Source organism: Leptonychotes weddellii, chromosome 3 (assembly GCF_054177405.1).
Source record: "Leptonychotes weddellii isolate Sample4059 chromosome 3, ASM5417740v2, whole genome shotgun sequence".
Taxonomy (NCBI): domain Eukaryota; kingdom Metazoa; phylum Chordata; class Mammalia; order Carnivora; family Phocidae; genus Leptonychotes; species Leptonychotes weddellii.
Genome location: NC_138371.1, coordinates 103,993,365 through 104,008,822, shown reverse-complemented (window position 1 = coordinate 104,008,822; position 15,458 = coordinate 103,993,365). Strand labels below are relative to the sequence as shown.

Genomic DNA, 15,458 nt, shown 5'->3' with positions numbered 1-15,458 from the left:
TGTGGTTTGTTGTTTTGTTTTTTTTTTTAAGTAGGCTCCATGCCCAGTGTGGGGCTTGAACTCACGACCCTGAGAACAAGAGCGGCCTGCTCTACTGACTCAGCCAGCTGGCACCCCTTTTATACGCTTTTTATTGAGATTTGATTTAGTTTAATCTCGGTCTCACAGTTTTCAAAGATCATTACTGTTACATTGATTTCACATTGATCCTGCCTAATCTGACAGAATGGCTGAGTAATATTAGGAAGCAGGGCAAATAATTTAAAATTTTTAAATGTTACTCAGGCAAGGCTACCCCGATCTTCTCATGGCGAGGTGGCATTGCTGTCGGCTGGAGCTGGGCTTCTCCTCTGATTCTGGCTCTGCCCTGGTCCTGTCTCCTCTCACAACTGTCCCAGAGCCTTTCACACCATTTATTTCAGCAGTGCTTTTAAGACTGTTGTCTACAAATGGCAGCTTAAATAACTTGAGGAAAAGGGAGGAATCTGCAGGTCTGGGTAGCTGTACCGCAGGTCTCAGTTGGAAACAGGGACTCACCTGTCAGGCTGTGGGTTTTTCTTTTTTTTTTTTTTTTTAAATGGAAGCCCTTGAGATCTCATATAATTTTTTTTTTTTTTTAAAGATTTTATTTATTTATTTGACAGAGAGAGAGACAGCGAGAGCAGGAACACAAGCAGGGGGAGTGGGAGAGCGAGAAGCAGGCCTCCTGCCGAGCAGGGAGCCCGATGCGGGACTCGATCCCAGGACCCTGGGATCATAACCTGAGCCGAAGGCAGACGCTTAACGACTGAGCCACCCAGGCGCCCAGGCTGTGGGTTTTTCTTGTTTTTACTCCCAGCTTTTTACTTCGTGTCAGTTTTACCCTCTCAGATCAGCTCTTTCCATCACATGGCTGCTGACATCTCCAAGCATGCTCTCCAGCTTGACCACCCAGCAAACCCTGAGCCTCCATCTGGAAGGTTCTGATGACTCTTCCTGGGCCGGGTGCCCTTCTATGGATTGTCACCTGAGAGCCCAGGAAGCAGGAGACCCTTACCTCTCGAGCCCTCTGATAGCTTCAGGCTGCCCTGTCCAGCGAGTCCAGGATTCTTCCCATTTAAGTATAAGCGGGAAGTAGTTCTAAGTTCATGCAGGTATTGTTGGCAAACTCCAGATTACAGCCAAAGGGAAAATGACCTAGCCTATTGCGGAGACCACTTAAAAATTTGCAAAGAAACAGTTTGCAAGTATCATGACAAGGTGCTTCAAAGGCTTAGATTCAGGAAATTTGATGCAGTAAAGACTACCCTCTCTTGGGACGCCTGGGTGGTTCAGTCGTTAAGCATCTGCCTTCAGCTCAGGTCAGGATCCCGGGGTCCTGGGATCGAGCCGCGCATCGGGCTCCTTGCTCAGCAGGGAGCCTGCTTCTCCCTCTGCCTGCTGTTCCCCCTGCTTGTGCTCTAACAAATGAATAAATAAAAATCTTTAAAAAAAAAAAAAAGACCACCCTCTTTTATGATGGTACCTTGAAAGTTCAGCGTGAAGACCTGTCACATTGTGCTCATCTTGTCAGAAAATCGTCACTAAAACAAAACTTTGTTCTAGGAATTACTGTGTGGTTATATTTGTTAAGTATAGTGTAAAATATATATTTTCAAGGTAAAGCTCTGGTCTTTATATGCGAGGGCTCCCAAACTGCTGTCAAACTCTTGTTCACTGTTTTCCATAGCTACATGCATGGAGATCCACAGAGCGAATGAGACAGCTCGAGGAGCGGGGGATAGCTTCAAAGCAAACTCAGGACTGAACCCTGGAGTTCTCCTCGCTTTGGAAGACAGATGCAGAGCAGTCTAGCAAAGGAGGTTGAGAAGAGGCTAGTGAAGCAGTAAGAAAATATTTCACTGAGAGTCATGGATTCTGTCAAATTGATGGTATTAACAGCATATTTTGAAGGGGACCTAGGAACTGCAGTGGACTGAAGAGAAGGGGGGTGGGGTGAGGAGCAAAGGGAAATGAAGAATGTTGTAGTAAACATTTCTGGTTGGCTGCTAGTATCCCCAACTTGTTTTGATGGCCCCCCAAATTCCATTTGTCCAAAACTTTTCTTTCTCTGACCCTGCTTTTCTACTATGATTGCAGTTTGTTCGAACGACGCCGCTTCCAGCTTACCAAGCTTCAGGTGTTAGGATCTTGCAAGCCTGTTTCTTGCTTAAAACCCTTGCAGCGTCTGCATATTGCTCTCAAAATGAAATACAACATCCTATGTAATGACCTTTAGGTTACTTCTCACGGTTCTCTTGCAACTTGTGCTCAACCACACAGGCCAACTTTCCTTTCCTTTCCTTCTTTCCTGCCGCGGGGCTTCACACACACTACTTTATCCTACCCACTCTGCTTAGCTAACACCCTCGCCTCCATCTGCCCTCGATGCCTGGTTTGTCTGCCCACCCTACTGGCCCTTTAAAGGAAAGCAATATTCTGATTTCCTGGAAGAACTGACAGCCCAGCTCCAGACTCAACCAAGCAGTGTCACAATCCCCAACCCGTGTGGTCAGTGATGGGCGTATGACCCGTCAAGTCAGCGAGAGCCCATTCTAGGACTCTGGGAACTGCTGGGAAACACTTTTCTGGGTGTGCAGAGATGCACACCTGGAGCTCCTGGCCACCTTCTCCATGTGACAGGAACAGAGGCAAGCAGGAGAGTAAGAGGGAGCTGAGGTCTGACAACTTGGGAGCCGCATCAGCCAGCTGGGCCCGCAGCCAGCCTGTTCTAGCCCGGGATTCTTTGTTAAACGCTTCATAAACTTCGGTGCTATGCTAGCGGAGTTTCCTTGTTTTTTGAAAGGAGCTTCGGGTCTCAGGTGAAATGTCATTTTGTTATTTTCCCAAAGGTCCTCCTGCTTAGTTCTGAGCACCCCGTTGTCATCCTTCGCAGTGCCTGGTAGAATCTGTAAGAAAATACTCCAGTGTAGATTTAATTTTTGTCTCTACTATTGGACCATAAACTCAGTAAGGGCAAGAATCTTGTTTGCTTTTGTTCATTACGCAGATACTTAGCAACTTAAGTTCCTGAATGAATTCGCACTAACATCAAACATGAGAGCTCACTGTGCTAGGCACAGTTCTAAATAAATTTCCTGAATTTCCTAAATACAATAACCAATTCTTAAATCAACTCTTATGAAGTAGGTACTATGGTCCCGACTTTTCGGATGAGTGCATTGTGTTTTTAATGACTTTCGGGGCGCCTGGGTGGCTCAGTCATAAGCGTCTGCCTTCAGCTCAGGTCATGGTCCCAGGGTCCTGGGATCGAGCCCCGCATCGGGCTCCCTGCTCTGCGGGAAGCCTGCTTCTCCCTCTCCCACTCCCCCTGCTTGTGTTCCCTCTCTCGCTGTCTTTTTGTCAAATAAATAAAATCTTAAAAAAAAAAAAAAGACTGACTTTCCTTTTCCCTGCCCCATTTCCCACCCCAGATCTGCTTGGCGGCCTAAGATCTCTGGGACTTGGTCCCTCACCTGTCCCCTCTGCCACTATGCCAATTCTCACCCAGATAACTGCGGTGGCATCAGACATTCCTTTTTATCCTGATCTTCAGTCAAAACAGTTCAGGGCTCCATTGACTGTTCTTCCTTTTTCACGTTCCTGCCTTAGTTCATGCTAGAGCCTGTATCCGGAGTACAAATCCAACCCAACCTCTTTGAGGAGTTGGACAAGCTCAAATGCCATCATCAGTAGCAACTGTCTTTGTCATGACACTTTCCCCGCCACCTTTCATCGCATTTGCACTTCCATGACTAGACTGAGACTTTACGAAGAGGATCCGTATCTGGGTCAGATTTCTTTGTGTACCGCCGGGCAGGCCCTAGTAGCTGCTACCGGATAGGGACTTTTCAAATACATTTTACCCCCTGGCATAGTACTGGAAAGCGAGAGGAGTTAAAGTCATCAGGAATACTACAAATTCTGACAGTTCCCAATAGTCACTCTACAGATTTTGAAAATGCCTCGGGAGGTTCACCTCATTCACAACGGAAACCGCTGTAATCTCAACTCCTATCTGAAGTTTTCTTAGGAGCTGCTAATCTGGACAGGAAATTCTGACAGCCGAAGGCACAAAGCAAGGGGGCACCAAATGCCTTTTTTCTTCTTTGTAAATAGCTCTTCACTGAATATTCACCATCAGGCACACTCAACACCATTTCACTGGCTCCTCCCAACAAGCTTTCGGGGCTGGTAGTAACGAGCACACCTTTCTACAATAAATTCTGCGTAACATTCTCAGGTTAATGATTTTTGCTTAGTAAAATTATTTTTCAGTATTTAGTATTAAAATTGCTTTTTAGACTTTATTTCCTTGCTATAGGGGCAAGAAAATCCATGAATATACTTCCTTCAGGCTTGTTCCCCAGCAGACTCCCAAGAAATTACAGCTGTTGGCAAAACCACCTGTATCCAAGCAATAGAACACAACTTGGAACACACAGACCTTGTTCGGCTGCTCTGACCCTCCAACCGGAAGCCAGGATCCTATCATTTAAGACAGGCGTTCTGGTTTGTATAAAAACTGAAACCGGTCCATACTCAAGATGATGCACCTTGGTAGAGATCAGTTGCGGAGGATTAACTTCCCTAAACGAACAGTAACCTGTGGTGTGGGTGGAAGCCAGGGTGCAGAGTTGAGGATAAAGTAAACCATGAAAGAACACTACTTTTGGAAATGTGTATTTCAACATCTGTTCCTAGGTTCATGTGACCCACTTGTGACGTGCTAGTTAAAGCGGGCTTCAATCTCATCTCTAAATGGGAACTAGTCTCTGCAGCTTGTTTGGGAAGGTTCAATGAGGAGACACAGTCAAGTTCCTCAGGCCCAGCACAGCCCAGCACTATTTCTGATGAGCTGTTTCAGGGTGTGGCCTTCTCAAAGTCTGAGGTCTCAAGTCTGGAATTTGAATAGCAAGAGGCAGGCTGAGTCCAGCTCTTTACTGAAGAGTAACAGTTTAAGTTTCAGAATTGTAAACCTAAGCTAACAGTGTAATAGCGCTCTCCCCCTCACATGCGTGCGCTCGCACACACGTGCACACACCGCCACTGTCTCAAACACCACCCGAGCAAGTGATTACTGTGGATGTAACATTTCATAAAATCTAAATACGAATGTAACAGTGAGACTCCCTATTAAAAAATAACCTAAAATACCAAGTTCACGTACACTGTGAGGAAACTCAAAAGATAGGCAAATTATAGGCAACACATGAGCTAGAACACATACTCCAAAGGAAAAATTTCAACTCCAGAAAATACCTTACGAGCAAGAGAGGCCGTCAGGATACTAAGCACTGAGCACGGTGCTGTCATGGTGACATTTCTTTTTTTTTTTTTTTAAAGATTTTTATTTATTTATTTGACAGAGAGAGAGCGAGAACAGGAACACAAGCAGGGGGAGTGGGAGAGGGAGAAGCAGGCTTCCTGCCAAGCAGGGAGCCCGATGTGGGACTCGATCCCAGGACCCTGGGATCATGACCTGAGCCGAAGGCAGACGCTTAACGACTGAGCCACCCAGGCGCCCGTGACCATTTATTTCTATTTTATATTTGAGGAAACCGCTCAGTTACTTACCCATAAGCCATACTTACCAAAGCCAGAGGTAAATAAGGACTAAGTACAAGTTGTCTGATTCTTATTAGCATTATAGTCAATAATAAATCCATCAGGTAGTCTTTAACTTACTTTTGGTAGAAGACTGAAATCTTTAAAGTAAAAATTCCATGTTGGAACCAAGTAAATAAACTGCTTTAAAACTACTGGGAGAGGCGCCTGGGGGGCTCAAGTCGTTAAGCGTCTGCCTTCGGCTCAGGTCATGATCCCAGGGTCCTGGAATCGAGCCCCGCATTGGGCTCCCTGCTTGGCGGGAAGCCTGCTTCTCCCTCTCCCACTCTCCCTGCTTGTGTTCCCTCTCTGGCTGTGTCTGTCAAATAAATAAATAAAATTTTTAAAAAACAAAAACTACTGGGAGAATAACCTGGAATTAACAAGAGAGCCCTCACTGTAGTTCACACCATATCAAAAAGTGGCTTACGAAGGTCCTGTATTTAGTTCCTGCCTTCTTCCTCTGAATAGTAAATCGGTTTCTTCCCCAAAATAGGAAGGTTACCATGGCTCTTCTCAAAAATCAAATCAAAATCAGTTTAAATTACTTTATGACTGACAGAACTCAAGTCTATCTAGTCTGAATGAATAAAAAAAATCTAAGGGTTTGGGGTAAACTTCAGAGGAGAAGAGGCACCAGATCTGGGTTCTGGGCTGGTCTCTGTGCCTGGTGACGGGCTTTGCGACAGACACACCAATTCCACGGAACCATTACATTTAAAAGGCTGCTTCTGTGTACACAAGATAAAATGCCCGCAATCTGACTGAAAATCACTGCTAGCATCTATTTTTTCATTTTGGAATATACGTTTTCCAATTCCTACTGTAACAGACTATGGTAATTTAGACTCACTACACACTGGCCACACTCTAGAAACTTCAAGATGGGAACGTAAGGGGGCCACAGAAGATATGGCTTTAGCTCTGACTACTTTATAGCTAATAGCTAGTATTTACTGTTTCTTACAGGTCAGGCCTCTGGAAATACTTAATCGCCACAATCCCATGGGCTGTCATCGCCATTTTACAAACAAAAACAAACAGATTCAAGTAACTTGTCCAAGGCTGCAGAGCTCCTGGTGCAAAAATGTTTAGGCCAGCTGGTCTTAACCACGATGCATATGGACTCTCCAGATATTCAGATACAAGCCAGTCTCTGGCACTGGTAACACCACGTATCAATAGCCTCTATTTACTCAACTTCACCAGGCTCTGCTCCTGGATCCTAAGATTCCTCTTTCATCCATTTTTAGACCTTCAAGGTAAACCTTTCCACCTTTACCCTACGTGCTAACCCTTGTTTCCTCTATACTGGTTCCTATCTTCAAAATGCGCTATTCTCCCCATTTTTCAAACATAAAAAGCTCTCACCGTGGCACCCATTCTCCTCTTTTTATGTTGCTGTACCTTGCTTTAGGCAGGCCTGTCTCTTCGAGCACACATGGCTTTTTCAACTTGCCTCAGCTCATGTTATTCCAAAATGCCACCTCGTCCTTGTTCTAACTGCAGGCAACAGTCCAGGCCACAAACTTGCCCTCTACTTAATCCCAGGGCTTTCTCACTCTGCCCCATTTGGGCTTTAACATACCATCCTCCACTACTCAGCATAAACCCCAAATACTACATTAAACCCTGTTCCCATGCCTTCATGAACTTTCACACTCCAGTTGATTGCACACGTGTATTTAACAATACAATTTTACAAAGAATGCTAAGAGCACTTTTCTTCGTATTTTACAGAAGGACCAGAAACATATGGAATTTCTATTAATATCCATACCATAACACAGCCAAATCTAATTCCTAGATAGACGCATTACAATTTTAGACTTTGAAGGCTTAATGGCAATGATGAGGGGAAGAAAAAGAATTTATTTTACATAACTGAATGAAAAATAATTCAAGAAATAGTAAATAAAATTTAGTATGGTCTCATGCGCCCTGAAGGAGGTGGTGCCCGATTTGGAGGTGTGATTGCTATGTCCAGATAGTCTCCTATTTGGAACTTCTGCGACTGCAGGGTCATGGAGTCATCAGTCCCCTTCCTCCCAGACATGGTGCTGCCAATCTCCTTTACTCTGCAGAAAAGGAGACCCAACTGTTAATGGATCACAAGTCAATGAAACTAAATATGCATTGCAAAGTAAACACGGGACTGGATTTGCTCCATTATGTTATGGCATGGTTAAAAATTACTACATTAAGCTACATCAGATATTAATAAAATTTACATTCCCCCCACCAAAGAGATTCATTAAAAGGGGAGGGGTTATTCCTATCAATTAAAACATAAAAACCAAAGAGATTATAGGAATTAAAAATTAAAAGTTACCTACCGATAGCCAGGCCTTTTAGGATCTGTAAAAACAATTGCAAAATTGAAGTGTGTGCCCTTCTTTCTAGCTTCTGGGTAGACTTCTTTTACTAAACTAGTCAACTCTTTCAAAGTTGCATCCATCCTGAATTTTTTAAAAAGAAAACATTACATCTGATTAATCAACAATATAACAATAATATAACAAAAATATTGACATATAATGAGTTAATTATGTGTCTGAACTGTAACCTGTTAGAATTGTGGCTGTCAAGGTCTTATACTTGAGTTAATTTTATTTTTTATTTTTTTAAGTTTATTTTTAAGTAATCCGACACACAACATGGGGCTCATACTCACAACACTGAGGTCGAGTCGTATGCTCTACCTGAGCCAGCCAGGTGCCCCTATACTTGATTTTAAAGCAGCTAATAATCCTATCTGCCTCCATAAACTCCTCTTACCAGCCTCAATGACTGAAATGATGATGAATTATAAAGTCAGACTATTAGTGCTAAAAGGGACATCAGGGATCGGAACGCAAGTGGATGCAGCCACTCTGGAAAACAGTATGGAGGTTCCTCAAAAAGTTGAAAATAGAGCTACCCTATGACCCAGCAAGTGCACTACTGGGTATTTACCCCAAAGATACAAATGTAGTGATCCGAAGGGGCACATGCACCCCAATGTTACTGTAGCAATGTCCACAAGAGCCGAACTATGGAAAGAGCCCAGATGTCCATCAACAGATGAATGGATAAAGATGTAGTATATATACACAATGGAATATTACACAGCCCTCAAAAAGGGAAATCTTGCCATTTGCAACAACATGGATGGAACTAGAGGGTATTATGCTAAGCAAAGTAATTAGAGAAAGACAATTATCATATGATCTCACGGATATGTGGAATTTAAGAAACAAGGCAGAGGATCATAGGGGAAAAGAGGAAAAAATGAAACAAGATGAAACCAGAGAGGAAGGGAGACAAACCATAAGAGACTCTTAATCTCAGGAAACAAACTGAGGGTTGCTGGAGGGAAGGGGGTTTGGGGGATGGGGTGGCTGGGTGATGGACACTGGGGAGAGTATGGGTTGTGGGGACTGCTGTGTGTTGTGTAAGACTGATGAATCACAGAACTGTACACCCGAAACAAATAATACATTATATGTCAATAATAAAAAAAGAGAAATAAATAAATACACCAATCAAAAAAAAAAAAAGACTTCAGGGATTACATCTGCTATCTTTTGTTGCTATGCAACATCTTATTGGCCTAGTGATTTACTTCTTTAAGAGTAATTAGTCCAAATTAATCCAAACTATTAAAATAATTTTATTTCCTTATTTCTAAAGCATGTACTTTTCCACATTTCACCATGTCTAAAGTTGGAATGCATCTTAGAATCAGTGACAGGAAAACATTTTCATAAAGATGTATTTTTTCTAAAGATGGCATCTTTTTTTTTTTTTAAGATTTTATTTGACAGAGAGAGACACAGCGAGAGAGGGAACACAAGCAGGGGGAATGGGAGAGGGAGAAGCAGGCTTCCCGCTGAGCAGGGAGCCCGATGTGGGGCTTGATCCCAGGACCCTGGGATGATGACCTGAGCCGAAGGCAGACGCTCAACGACTGAGCCACCCAGGTGCCCCCTAAAGATGGAATCTTAAGAGTTTTACAGCAGATAGAGCCGTAAAGACCAATGAAATATGAAATTTTCTTTAGGACTAAGCATAGGTTCCTTTCACAATACATATTCTTGTCCTGCAAATATTTATTTGAACTCAGAACTTAAAACAGACTTTTGAGCTAATATGGCACAACCTAGAAAAATCTTTCAAAATATGAGCATCTTGGAAATCGTTAACAAACTGTAACAGTGTAAATTTTTATAGTTTTCTTTCATGACAACTGGAAGAATGAAATGGATGATGTGGAACTGAAACAACTTTGCCTATAGGGGGCTATAAAATGAAAACAAAGGACACCAGATACTCCTTGAAGAGCCTTCCCCCACAAAACATGCCCTGGCTCTCTCCTAGTACCATCAGAACTAACATCACTGGGGCATCTAGGTGGCTCAGTGAGTTGAGCATCTGACTTGATCTCAGCTTGGGTCTTGAGTTCAAGCCCTACATTGGGCTCCACACTGGGTGGGAGCCTACTTAAAGAAAAGTAACAAAAAAAAACCCTCCCATCACCCACTTCATTGCTCAGGCCATAAACCCGTAAGCACTGTTAAGTTCTTCCCATCTCTATCCTGTTGTTTCTACCTCCTAAATACAGATCATATTGTCTTCTCCATTCCCCACCATCACTGATTTCTACCTCATTATTTAACTGCCTTTGACTCATCTCCAACTCAGTTTTTAAAAGTTTCTGTATAAAACTTATGTCACACAAGTGACACCTGTTCCCACCACCAGGGGAGGAGATCAACCACCTGAAGCAGCAATCCCAGGATATCAACCTACTGCATTAGTTTGCAGGTGCTGGGGATGCCAAGACAGACACAACTCACAGAGACAACGGAGGGAACGATGCTTTACTTGCAATGAGAAAAGACAGCACAAGATCTGCTTCATGAAGAGTGCAGGTCTTACCCTGTAGCTGATGCCCAGATAGTCTGCATGCACCCTTCTTGTGCTGCAGGTAAAAGACCTCTGAGAACAGACACTGCAGGTCAGGTGCCATACAATGGCACACAGGCAGAACAAAGAACACATCAAACCCAGAACAGGGAAAGACACTCCCAAAGACATCTGCCCAGCACAGGATTTGAGGGCTCTTCATCTCTTTGCAAAAAACAAAACAAGGGCGCCTGGGTGGCTCAGTCGTTAAGCGTCTGCCTTCGGCTCAGGTCATGTCATGATCCCAGGATCCTGGGATCGAGTCCCACATCGGGCTCCCAGCTCGGCAGGAAGCCTGCTTCTCCCTCTCCCACTCCCCCTGCTTGTGTTCCTGCTCTCGCTATCTCTCTCTGTCAAATAAATAAATAAAAATCTTTAAAAAAAAACTACAAAACAAAACAAAACAAAAAACCTTTCCAAGCCCCAGGTCACTCTTATGCCATGCAAGGAAGAGGTGAGAAGCTGTGCATGACTGCCTTTCTCCACTTAACACATGTCCATGTTATTTAAAGAGAGGGGAAAGCCATATGCAAAAATGTAATAAATTATATCCCAAATCTCACCAACCAGAAATAACCAGTGATGTTAACATCACTGTATCTTTTTTTATGTATACACAATGCTACAGAAAAAAAATCTTAAGATTATCAAGCATATTATACATACTGAGCTATAATACAAAACTATAATTTGTTTCAAATATTATACATATTTTTAATAAAATTTGCGTAACAGAAGAAAAAAGTAAAATTGAAGGAATTATAAAATTTCAAATAAAGATTCAGTTACCCCTATCACCTCCTAATTCTGTAACTTTTTATTTACTCTGTCAGAGTTCTATTCTGCAATAATTCCCCAGGCTATTTTTTTTTTTTTTTAATTTTATTTATTTGACAGGGAGAGAGACAGCGAGAGAGGGAACACAAGCAGGGGGAGTGGGAGAGGGAGAAGCAGGCTTCCCACGGAGCAGAGAGCCCAATGAGGGGCTCGATCCCAGGACCCCGGGATCATGACCTGAGCCGAAGGCAGGCGCTTAACGGCTGAGCCACCCAGGCGCCCCTCCCCGGGCTATTTTAACTTTGTCCTGATGAAGTCTGAGGCAAGACTGATTTTGTTTTTATTTAACCTGATCTTCTGATATTAATTATTCCACATCAGTTATTCCCTGGTACACCTACATACTTATGATGTATACCAGAAAGCGTTCTTTCTTCCTTTCTAAAAATACTTTCCATATTGTCATCTTGTTCCTAACAAACTTGGGGAATTTTGTTTACATCTGTTATCAGTTCTGACTGTGAAATCTCCTACAAGCTTCCAACCTGAGGTCTGTCTCCCTAGACCAACGGCTGGGAGTGCCAGGGCTGCTTTTTGACCACTAGTCCAAAGCTAGAGTACATGGATGAGGAACGCAAGCGCTCTCTTGGGACTCAAGTCTTTGCTGTGTGACTGTGAGGCTTAGTTTTGTGGGTCAGTTTGACAAAGCTACAACCTGTTATTCAATCACACTAACAACGGTGTTACTAGAAGGTATTTTGTGTATGTGGTCCAAGTCTATAACCAGTTGGCTTTAAATATAAGTTATTCCAGATAATCTGAGTCAGCCTCATTCAATCAATCTGAGTTGGCCTGATTCAATTAGTTGAAAAGGCCTTACGAGCAGAGCGGAGGCTTCCCTGAAGAAGAAATTCAGGCTGCTGTGGGCAGTCTTAGCTCTTGCTTAAGAGTTCCAGCCTGGCCCTTCCTTAGAGCTCGCCCCATAGATTGGGGACTTAGAGGTGTCTAGACAGCCCTCAGAATTATGTAAGCCAATTCTCTGTAATAAATCTCTTCATACAGATCTCCTACTGGTTCCATTTTTCTAGCTGAACCCTGATACAGCTACCTAGGTAATTCTCTTTCAATAACCTGTTCAATGACCCCCCACCCAAGCACAGGAGACTGACCACTAATGTGGTGTCTGGCTTGTTCCCTCAACTCCATACAGTGCCTTGAACTTTGGCAAACTCAACTCACTTCTGCTAGGCTCCTCCGGACTCCATTCCTTTTTCTCTGACTTATTTCCTGCCTACTTAGTCCCTCAATCTACTTCTACAAATGGAGAGTTCCCAAGATTTATTGACTAATCTTCCTTCAGTACTGCTTCTGGAAAAGGGGGCAGGGCTCTGTGCTGTCACACCAACCACTCAGTCTTTTAGAATATTTCTTTTGCCATCAATTTGAGGTATAACATAAGGTTGTCTTTCCTTATTTGGTTGCAGTTCAGGGATAGAATTTTTCTGCACTTTTTTTCTGGATTAGGAGTAGAGGATCTCTGGAACAATCTCACTCTGCCATCTTCACCCTAAAGTCTTACCTAATTAGTATTTATTCATCTGCTTTCTCCATTAGACTGAGCTTACTGCAGGGAGGGGCAGTACCTTCTTTACGTCATACCCTCAGCATCTAAGCACAGCACCTGGCAAATAGGAACTCTTACTGCTGGAAGAAGTATATACTTTAATCTCTGAACAGAGGTTTTCATCAATACATTAGTAACAGTTCTTCCTCGTAAGTTACATCAAACTTCCTGGAACTTTATCCTGGAATGATGCTGAACTAAAATCATACTACATAAATTTAACAAGTACCTACAAAAGACAAATAAGGTCCCGATCTTTAAAGAATCGAGTTCTACTATGCTGGACTCGCAGTTTGAAATTACACACCCTTCTGGGACTGTAAGATGGTGCAGCTGTTGTGAAAACCAGTTTGGCGGTTCCTCAAAAAGTTAAACATATAATAACGATATGATCCAGCAATCCCATTTTTAGGTATATATCCAAAAGAACTGAAATCAAGGACTCAAAACAGATACTTGTATACCCAGGTTCATAGCAGCGTCACAAAGCCAAAAAATGGAAACTCAAGTACCTATCAACACAAAAGTGGATAGACAAAATGTGGTATATTGATACACTGAATATTCAGCCATAAAAAAGAATGAAGTTGTGTTACATGCAACAAGATGGATGAACCTTGTAAATATTATACTAAGTGAAATAAGCCAGACAAAACAAATATTGTATGAGTCCACTACACAAGTAGACACAAGTATCTAGAATAGGCAAATTCATATAGATATAAACTATATTAGAGTCTATCAGGAATGGAGAGTTATTGCTTACTGAGTACAGAACTTCTGCGGCGGGGAGAAAAAGTTTTGGTAATAGGTAATGGTTGCACGATGTGAATATAATTGATGCAACTGATTCACAGACTTAAGAAATCACAATGGCAAATGTAATGTTATATATATCTTTACCACAAGACTTATTTTTAAAACTTATTAACCTTTCACTGCAACTAAACAGTCATTATGATGTCAAACTAAAGAAATATATGCAGCTCTAAAGATAAGCTTGCAATGTGTAATGGCCCTAGACAGACTTGGGGGTATAGAGGGTACACCTAAGAGATAAACATTCAGGGGCAAGTCTTCAGGAACACACATCAAAAGCTTTCCCATTAAGCACCAGATCAGAAATCAATTGGTTTTTGATTTTTTAATGTTTAGCCCCCAAGGCTTAATATTACACAGAAATGCTCCTGAGGATAAATATCCCATGATTTCCATTTATTTGACTATGAGTCCCTTAACGGCAGCTACTGCATTTTATTTATCTGCATATTATATTTGTACCAAGCAGCCACAACAGTGATAGCAATCTTGCGTGCGTCAATTCTTCACCACCCAAAACTCTGAACATTAAACGTAACAGTATTACAAGATGGGCGAATCCCCTTTTACCTAACAGCTAAAACCTCTAACTTTCTGAGAGCTGGGCCCAAAGACCCCGAGTAAGAGAAAGCAAAACCAAGTAGGATATTTCTTCACTGGCATAAGACATTAATGTTAATGCCTGACCCCCCACCCCCCGCCACGACCCCGCGACCCCCCTTGCTCTCACCAAGTGTAGATCTGTAGCTCGCTGGACGGTACGTTTCCGCGGGAAAACTCGTCCATTCGGTGGTGGCGGCCGTTATTGGTGGTGAAAACACGCAGCAACAGCGGGCACGTCTAGGAGCGAGAGGAGGAAAAGGAAGGGCAGAAGTTAAAGAAAGCGGCTGCGAGTCCGGAGCTCCTTTCCCCTCTGGAGACGCCGCGGCCTCCGAATCGCCCGGGGAGCAAAACACCGCCGACTTCCTCACACAGGCCGCGCTCTCCGCCCCGCCGGGCCCACCTCCACCTCTTTTCGGACCCCATACTTTCTCCCGATCGATCGGTTTCTCCGGCTCCTTCTTAATTTCCTCCTGGGTAACGCGCGACTCCACCGCCATCTTCCTCCTACGGCCCGCGAGACGCTCGCTCTGACCTCCGACCCCTGCAGCGAGCATGAGAACGAATTCTCTCGCGAGGAGAAGCTCGAGGCTTTATAGAAGACCGGGGAGGAGGGGCGGGGCGTTTGCTGGCGCAGGCGCAGTTCATTGTGCGACGCGTGAGCCCGGGCCCGGCAGCGCGGTGGGTTGCGTCCTCAGAAAAAGGCGGGCCTTGGCGTCCGCGGGGCGGAGTTTTTGAGGGATGCTCTCCTTGGTGGGTCTTTGGTGGCCTAGGAAATGACCTTCTGCAGTGTTCACAGGCCAAACGAGCTTGCGGTGGCATTTTTTTCCCCACGTAATGAATAAGTTAAACACTCTTAAGAGTCGTACAGGAGGTAAGTAAGCAAAAACATGACTTTATTAGCAAAGTATCAAACTCTTTAATAAAGGAATAACAAGTTGTGAAATGGACCCTTGTATGTGGACCCCTGAGTGAAAACAGAAGAGGCTCTGCAAAGCTGAGGGGAAGACAGAATGCCTTGTAGTAAGTGCTCACGAAATAATTAGTGATCTGTACTGGGGAAAAG

At 43.4% G+C, this 15,458-nt stretch overlaps 1 protein-coding gene across 1 annotated transcript; it reads right to left on the bottom strand.

The window, feature by feature from the left end:
* Positions 1-7,292: 7,292 nt before the first annotated feature.
* Positions 7,293-14,979, bottom strand: SAP18 (Sin3A associated protein 18). Its single transcript, XM_081815415.1, has 4 exons — positions 14,821-14,979; positions 14,523-14,632; positions 7,962-8,084; positions 7,293-7,703 (listed from the first exon to the last, which is right to left on the bottom strand). The coding sequence occupies exons 1-4, from the start codon at positions 14,947-14,949 to the stop codon at positions 7,547-7,549; spliced, it is 519 nt and encodes a 172-aa protein (XP_081671541.1). The 5' UTR covers positions 14,950-14,979; the 3' UTR covers positions 7,293-7,546.
* Between the last annotated feature and the right edge of the window lie 479 nt (positions 14,980-15,458).

Excerpts from the sequence above, each read along its gene's own strand:
- SAP18 (XM_081815415.1), bottom strand. The coding sequence starts at position 14,949 with ATGCTCGCTGCAGGGGTCGGAGGTCAGAGCGAGCGTCTCGCGGGCCGT. Across the intron at positions 14,633-14,820 it reads AACCGATCGATCGGGAGAAA|ACGTGCCCGCTGTTGCTGCG; the intron begins GTATGGGGTCCG and ends TCTCGCTCCTAG. Across the intron at positions 7,704-7,961 it reads CCTAAAAGGCCTGGCTATCG|AGTAAAGGAGATTGGCAGCA; the intron begins GTAGGTAACTTT and ends CCTTTTCTGCAG.